Source organism: Callorhinus ursinus, unplaced genomic scaffold (genome assembly GCF_003265705.2).
Source record: "Callorhinus ursinus isolate GAN/ISIS: 27379988/994484 unplaced genomic scaffold, GSC_fseal_2.0 scaffold27, whole genome shotgun sequence".
Taxonomy (NCBI): Eukaryota; Metazoa; Chordata; class Mammalia; order Carnivora; family Otariidae; genus Callorhinus; species Callorhinus ursinus.
This window is the reverse complement of record NW_027397089.1, coordinates 21053626-21062440: the sequence shown is the minus strand read 5'-3', so window position 1 is coordinate 21062440 and position 8815 is coordinate 21053626. Positions and strand designations below refer to the sequence as shown.

The window sequence follows — 8815 nt, the reverse complement described above, 5'->3', positions numbered from 1 at the left end:
TCTGTCAGTAGTGAAACATGCTGTCACCTAGGCATCAGGAGAAATCAGTTCTAGGCTTGGCAGTGCTGCTCATCCACTGTGTTAACTTCAGCAAGTTACTTAATCTTTGTGGACCTGACTGCCCAAGAATTGTTACCCTCTTCACTATTGTCCCCCTAAACTCCATGAATTTTAAAGACATTGCCTTCCAAATGGCATCTCTAAAAATTTAACTAATAACTTTTCCACCTTTCATAGTCAGATGTGTAAATGCCCACTAGTGCTTCTGATCATCATGAAGCAACTGGAATAACCACGATGAGTTCACATCCTAGACAAAAGCAAAGACATTTGATAGCTCCTTTTCTTAATACCCAGGACATGTATGATTCCTGGGATGCTTTTAGAATATTGAAGGTAACTCACAGACCCTCGTTACAACTTTCCCAGGTCTGGGGAATCCTAATTAGGGAACCAACAGACTGGATAATCCTCATAATCTGGGTAACTCGAGTTCTTATGAACTAAGACGAGGGAAGAATGGAAGGCTGTGGTGTGTGTATACAGGTAGAATATCAATTTAAGAAACATCATGAAAGGGAATTAACATTTAAGAAATGCCAGCTCTGGGTGCCTGGGTGGCTCAGTTGGTTTAGCATCTGTCTTCAGCTCAGGTCACGATCCCGGGGTCCTGGGATAGAGTCCCGCATTGGCTCCCTGCTCAGCAGGGGGTCTGCTTCTCCCTCTTTCTCTGCCCCACCCACATTCACACTCTCTCTCTCTCCCTCTCTCCCTCTCTCAAAAATAAATAAAATCTTAAAAAAAAAAGAAATCCCAAATACAGAATTCTAAATACAGAATTCCTATTAGTCCCCACAATAACCTCTAAGGTAGCCATGCTGATGAGGAAGCAGGCACAGAGAAGTTAAGGAAATGCCTACACCACGCAACTTGGGATCAGAACCAGATCTGTAAAATTCCGAAGTACATAGTCTTTCAAAATAGCCAAACTTTAAAACAAAACATAGCAATTTCCAGGTATGAACCAACAGCCCAAATTTAAACCACTTTGTTAAACAGATACCCGAGATACTACTATGTTTCCACAAGTTCCCATCTTCTTAAAATATAACATTTTTGGTTGAATGCTTACCGACACACCTTTCAAATATCTACACAGTGTTCATTCTTTTTACTATACATTCTTTTATTGCAGTAAAGCCAGTCTCCTGACCTCTGCCCCATTTATCTGAAAGCAAACTGTGAAGCACTTCCATTCTACATCCTGGTGATTTTTAGTGACTTGGGCTAATGTGTTGTTTTGAGATATGAAAGCTTAGTTCTGGAATATTTTCTTCTTCTGTTGCATTGGTAATATTTTCCCACCCATTATCTCTGTTTTTTCTTTCCAAAACTCCTAACAGTTGAATGTTGGACCACTTGAACATATATTCTAGGTTTTTTTGTTTTGTTTTGTTGTTTTGTTTTGTTTTGTTTTGTTGTTTTGTTTTGTTTTGTTTTGTTTTCAGAGAAGGAGGGGTAGGGAGAGTATCCCAAGGGAGAGGGAGAGAATCCCAAGCAGGCTCCACACTCAGCAAGGAGCCCAACACCAGGCTCCATCTCACCTGAGACCATGACCAGAGCCAAAACCAAGAGTCAGACGTTTAACCAACTGAGCCACCCAGGTGCCCCAGATATTCTAGTTTTTTAACTTTTCTCTCTGTGTTAGGGAATATGATTCATCTAGGAATATAAGAACATCCAATTAAACAGCTTAACACATTAAGGATTTATTTTTTTTCTCACACAGAAAGTCAAAAGGTGTGGTTAGACTGGTATTATTTCAGCGGCTCACGAATGTCAGGGCAAAGATTTCTGGGACTCTCTTGGCCTCTCATGCATAGCCACAAGATAACTGCTGCAGCTCCAGCCATCACATCTACACTCAAGGCAGGAATGAAGAGGAAGGGGAAGGAAGCAGAAAGGGTGGCATTTGTATCAGGAAAACAAAGCCTTTCTAGAAATCCCTTGCAGACTTCAACTTACAACTTGTTGATCAGAAATGTGTCAAAACGAGGGGCACCTGGGTGGCTCAGTCAGTTAAGTGTCTGCCTTCGGCTCAGTTCATGATCCCAGTGTCCTGGGATTGAGCCCCGCATCAGGCTCCCTGCTCGATGGGAAGCCTGCTTCTCCCTCTCCCACTACCTCTGCTTGTGTTCCTGCTCTCGCTGTCTCTCTCTCTCTCTCTGTCAAATAAATAAATAAAATATTTTTTTAAAAAAAGTGTCAAAACGCAAATCTAACTACAAGAAGGTCTGGGAATTGAAGAGTGACAAGAGAAAAGTGGGTTGTAAAAGAGGAATGAGCCAACCCAGTGTCCTATTTTCCAGGGTTTTTTACTACTTTATGCAAAAATTCCTCAATTTCATCTTCCAAACTCGAATTTTTTATTTCTACCCTAATCATTTTAGTTTCTTTTTTTCAAGATTTTATTTTTAAGTAGTCTCTACACCCAACATGGGTCTTAAACTCACAACCCTAAGATCAAGAGTCACATGCTCCAGCAACTGAGCCAGCCAGACACCCCTGATCATTTTCATTTCTTTCTCTTTCTTGTTTTCTGATATTTCCCTGTTTTTGTCTGCTTTAATGGCACCCATTCTCATTTCATGGCTGCAATATCATCTCATCTCTCTAAAGATACTTATAATTTTTCTTTAAATTTTTTGCCCCTTCCTTACAACATTTCTTTTTTCTTGTAACCGATAGTCTTCCCATACACACACTTTGTTCTCCGTCTTTTATTTTGATGGTGTCTCTCAAAAGTCTGATGATTCTTGGCTTAAAAATGAGACACCACAAAAATAAAAATTTTATTGGTCCTAAAAAAAAAAAGAGAGAGACACCAAGTAGTTGTTTGGAAAGTTTGTGTGGTTGGATCAGATTTGTCACCTAGTGGCTGGAAGAGTGATCAGGTGTTGAGTCACTCTGTCATTAGGAGATACACACCTCCCTCCCAATTGTCATGTGTGAGTATTTACTCTGGAGCCATTGAATTTTTCCATGGACTTTTCACTCTGATCTTCTTCAACATGATGGGGTTGGTGAACTGGGTCTATGTAATAAGCCTGGCACCATAGTGGGAGCAGGGGGGACGATGGGGATTCACCAGCTACATGGCCCAGAGCCACCAACTCTGGTCAGTTTCTTCAGAGAAGGAACTCCCCTGTTCTACAGGGATTAGAGAGAGGTTGTCCCACAATGGTGTGGGTTCAGAGGCATAATACGTCCTTAGGGAAACTTTCAAACCATCTCCCTCTTCTCAGATTCATGACTCACCCTTGCTCCTTCCACTTGGCTAGTATCTCCAATTCCAGAACCCTTCAAGGAGTTCTAGGGAACAAACCTCTTGCTGCTCATCAATCTTCCTTTCCACAGGCACTTGGGTTTCAGTCTCTTCTATCTGCTAAGTCGGTTACCATCCTTCAAAAGACTTTTCATCTCCCAGGTGTGAACATATCTCTCTTCTACTCTTTCCTGTCTCCCCTCCAATTCTCTTTGTCTTTATGGGTTTAAGCCATTTTTTTTTTCACTATGATTTTGGTTGGAGAGAGAAGGATGGGGATGGAGCTCAGATAAAAGTATGTGTTTAAAGTCTACATACATATTTTTCAATTTCTCCAATTTCATAATACATGTCCCCAAAAAAACTCTTCATAACTATTTTATTATGAATGTGGCACCTGCCTCCAGTAAGAATATGCCTTAGCAAGTTTATAAATATGTGCTAAATTTTAAACATTTGATAAACCCACATTTGGTTGGTAGCCCCTATGGATTCTCCAAAGTAAATATAAAGAGGAAGAAGGTAAAACAAATTCGGATTGTGTTTATGTTCCATAAGTCCCAAGGTTTTGAGAAGTAAATTCAGGTCTTCCAATATTATAAGATCTGGAGGGTAAGGATAAAGAGAGCTAGGCTTGTACATTAAAGAAATAGTTGAACACCTACCAAAAAAACTGTGATTGCTAGAGGAAACCAAATTGTGAAAATGTATAAACAACCTCAAGATAATTATATAAAAGAAAATGCATTTTCAAAAGCTAAGAGACATCGAGGAATAAAAACTCTAACATAACCATAGGGAAAAAATTAATGCACCTAGGGCTTATCTCCTAAGAATGGCTTGTAAAGTATATCTTTTGATCTAACAAATCTAATTCTAGGGATAAGTTCTACAGATACAGTTGCCCAAGTGTTTAATTACACACACTCAAGGATGGTTTCTGGAGCATTTTTAACAACACTGCAAAATGGAATTCTTCAGTGTTGTCCTCACATTCTTCAGTGAGGCCCACCAGCCCCAGGGATCCAGTGGCCATAGCAATGATACGTAGGCTGTGAGTGTAAACAAAAGACACAGCAGTGAGCCAGAGCCAGGATTCATTGGCCTGTGTAGGACCCATTTAACAGTGATGGTTCAAGCTGCTTGTGCTCTCAGTCTCTCCAGACCTCTGCCTGGCATTTGGAAACAAGGCTGACCTCCTTAGACTGAACAAATCCCTGGTGCAGACCATGGGAGGAGCCTGGGCTTCCTTCTCCACCTGGCAGTAAAGAGGAGCCTCTCCTTTCTCTGCTGAGGTGGTATCGGAGGAGGCGTAGTGGAGAGTCAGGATTTTCACCATCACCCAAAGTTTATAAAACCACCTCCACCATGGTGTCAGTAAAGACTATATAGGACTTCCAGAACCCATGGACAATAACAAAAGAAAAATAAAATCTAATATCCATGTCATCAGAGTCCCAGAAGGAGAAAAGAAAGAAGACAGAGAGAAAATAATTACCACAGAAATAATAGTTGAAAACTTCCCAAATTTGCCAAGAGACATAAACCTACAGTTTCAAAAAGCTGCACAAGCCACAAACAAGACAAATCCAAAGAAATGTACACCAAGATACATCATAGCCAAATTTCTGAAAACTGAAAACAAGGGAAAAATCTTGAAATCAGCCAGAGAAAAACAGAGGCAAAACAATTAGAATGGCAGATTTCTCACCAGAAAACCACAGATGCCAAAAGGAGGTGGTGAAATATTTTTCAAGTTGTGAAAGAATAACTGTCAATCCAAAATTCTATACCCCCAAAAAATACCCTTCTAGAACTAAGGAGAAATCAAGATATTCTCAGATGAGGGAAAACTAAGAAAATTTGTTACCACTCTCACTCTTTGCAGATGACATGATACTTTATGTGGAAAACCCACCCCAATACTGCTAGAACTCATACAGAAATTCAGTAAAGTGGCAGGATATAAAATCAATGCACAGAAATCAGTTGCATTTCTATACACCAACAACAAGACAGAAGAAAGAGAAATTAAGGAGTCGATCCCATTTACAATTGCACCCAAAACCATAAGATACCTAGGAATAAATCTAACCAAAGAGGCAAAGAATCTGTACTCAGAAAACTATAGAATACTCATGAAAGCAATTGAGGAACACAAAGAGATGGAAAAACATTCTATGCTCATGGATTAGAAGAATAAATATTGTTAAAATGTCTATGCTACCCAGAGCAATCTACACATTCAAAGCAATCCCTAGTAAAATACCATCGATATTTTCCACAGAGCTGGAAAAATAATCCTAAAATTTGTATGGAACCAGAAAAGACCCCAAATAACCAGAAGAATGTTGAAAAAGAAAAGCAAAGCTGGTGGCATCACAATTCCAGACTTCAAGCTCTATTACAAAGCTATAATCATCAAGACAGTATGGTACTGGCACAAAAACAGACACGTGGGTCAATGGATCAGAATAGAGAGCCCAGAAATGGACCCTCAACTCTATGGTTAACTAATCTTTGACAAAGCAGGAAAGAATGTCTAATGGAAAAAAGACAGTCTCTTCAACAAATGGTGTTGGGAAAATTGGACAGCCACATGTAGAAGAATAAAACTGAACCATTTCCTCACACCACACACAAAAATAGCCACAAAATGGATGAAAGACCTAAATGTGAGACAGGAATCCATCAAAATCCTTGATGAGAACACAAGCAGCAACCTCTTCGACCTCAGCCGCAGCAACTTTTTCCTAGAAACATATCCAAAGGCAAGGGAAGCAAGGGCAAAAATGAACTATTGGGACTTCATCAAGATAAAACACTTTTGCACAGCAAAGGAAACAGTCAACAAAACCAAAAGACAACCGACAGAATGGGAGAAGATACTTGCAAATGACATATCAGATAAAGGGCTAGTATCCAAAATCTATAAAGAACTTACCAAACTCAACACCCAATGAAAAAATAATCCAATCAAGAAATGGGCATAAGACATTAACAGATATTTCTGTAAAAAAGACATCCAAATGGCCAACAGACACATGAAAAAGTGTTCAACATCACTCGGCAACAGGGAAATACAAATCAAAACCACAATGAGGTACCACCTCACACCAGTCAGAATGGCCAAAATTACCAAGTCAGGAAACGACAGATGTTGGCAGGGATGTGGAGAAAGGGGAACCTTCCTACACAGTTAGTGGGAATGCAAGGTGGTGCAGCCATTCTGGAAAACAGTATGGAGGTTCCTCAAAAAGTTGAAAATAAAGCTACCCTATGCCCCAGCAATTGCACTACTGGGTATTTACCCCAAAGATACAAATGTAGTGATCCGAAGGGGCATGTGCACCCCAATGTTTATAGCAGCAATGTCCACAATAGCCAAACTATGGAAAGAGCCTAGATATCCACCAACAGGTGAATGGATAAAGAAGATGTGGTATATATATATACAATGGAATATTATGCAGCCATCAAAAAATGAAATCTTGCCATTTGCAATGACATGGATGGAACTAGAGGGTATTATGCTAAGTGAAATAAGTCAATCAGAGAAAGACAATTATCGTATGATCTCACTGATATGAGGAATTTGAGAAACAAGACAGAGAATCATAGGGGAAGCGAGGGAAAAATGAAACAAGATGAAACCAGAGAGCTTTTCCGAGCTACCCGGGGAAGGGTCCATACGGTGTTGTTTTGTGTTCCCGTCGTAACTTAAAGGGAAACTTTCACAATGTCCGAAGCCCTTGATGTCCTGCAAATGAAGGAGGAGGATGTCCTCAAATTCCTTGCAGCAGGAACCCATTTAGGTGGCACCAACCTTAACTTTCAAATCGAACAGTACATCTACAAAAGGAAAAGTGATGGTATCTACATCATAAATCTGAAGAGAACCTGGGAGAAGCTTCTGCTGGCAGCTCGTGCCATTGTTGCCATTGAAAACCCAGCTGATGTCAGTGTCATATCGTCCAGGAATACTGGCCAGCGAGCTGTGCTGAAATTTGCTGCTGCTACCGGAGCCACTCCTATTGCAGGCCGCTTCACTCCTAGAACCTTCACTAACCAGATCCAGGCAGCCTTCCAGGAGCCAAGACTTCTGGTGGTTACTGATCCCAGGGCTGACCACCAGCCTCTTACAGAGGCGTCCTATGTTAACCTGCCTACCATTGCTCTGTGTAACACAGACTCTCCTCTGTGCTATGTGGACATTGCCATCCCTTGCAACAACAAGGGAGCTCACTCAGTGGGTCTGATGTGGTGGATGCTGGCCAGGGAAGTTCTGCGCCTGCATGGCACCATTTCCCAAGAACACCCATGGGAGGTCATGCCTGATCTCTACTTCTACAGAGATCCTGAAGAGATTGAAAAGGAAGAGCAGGCCGCTGCTGAAAAGGCTGTGACCAAGGAGGAATTTCAGGGTGAATGGACAGCTCTAGCTCCTGAGTTCACTGCTACTCAGCCTGAAGTCACAGACTGGTCTGAAGGCGTGCAGGTGCCCTCAGTGCCTTTTCAGCAGTTCCCTACTGAAGACTGGAGTGCCCAGCCGGCCACTGAATACTGGTCTGCAGCTCCCACTGCTCAGGCCACTGAATGGGTAGGAACAACCACTGAGTGGTCTTAAGCTGGTCTTCCACAAAGGCAAACAAAATGGAAATAGAAATGGAAAAGGTTGACGGAAAATAAAGTTTGTAAAAAAAAAAAAAAAAAAGACGAAACCAGAGAAAGAGACAAACCATAGGAGACTCTAATCTCAGGAAACAAACTGCGGTTTGCTGGAGTGGTGGGGGATGGGAGGGATGGGGTGACTGGGTGATGGACATTGGGGAGGGTATGTGCTATGGTGAGTGCTGTGAATTGTGTAAGACTGATGAATCACAGACCTGTACCCCTGAAACAAATAATACATTATATGTTAATAAAAGGGAAAAAAAAAGAACATTTGTTACCAGTAGAACTATCCTAAAAGAATGTTGGAAGGAAGTTCTCTAAACAGAAAAGAAATAAGAGAAGGAACTTTGGAACACCATGAAGCAAGGAAGAGAGTACACAGTATGCAAAAATATGGACAAATACAATAGGCTTTCCTTCTCCTTTTGAGTTTTCAAAATTATGTTTGATGGTTGAAGCAAAATTTATACCACTGATGTAGTTCTTAATGTGTGTAGAGGAAATATTTAAGACTATTATAAAAAAAAAAAGAAAGGAAAGAGATGTGAAGAGAGGAAAGGTTTCTATACTTCACTCAAACTGGTAAAATGATACCAGTTGACTATGATAAGTTATGTATGTAAAGTATAATACCTAGAGCAACCACTAAAAAAGCTATACAAAGAGATACATTCAAAAACACTATAGATAAATCAACATGGAAAAAATGTTCAACTAACCCAAAAGAAGGCAGAAGAAAGTAAACACAAAAACAAAAATCAGAGAGCAAATGGAAAACAAAAACAAAATACCTTAAGCCATAACATATCAATAACT

General features: G+C 40.5%; 1 protein-coding gene across 1 annotated transcript; it reads left to right on the top strand.

Annotated features, from left to right (window-relative positions):
• The first annotated feature begins 7003 nt into the window (after positions 1-7003).
• On the top strand, positions 7004-8009 carry LOC112830217 (small ribosomal subunit protein uS2-like). Its single transcript, XM_025879964.2, has one exon. The coding sequence runs from the start codon at positions 7065-7067 to the stop codon at positions 7950-7952; it is 888 nt and encodes a 295-aa protein (XP_025735749.2). The 5' UTR covers positions 7004-7064; the 3' UTR covers positions 7953-8009.
• The last annotated feature ends 806 nt before the right edge of the window (positions 8010-8815 follow it).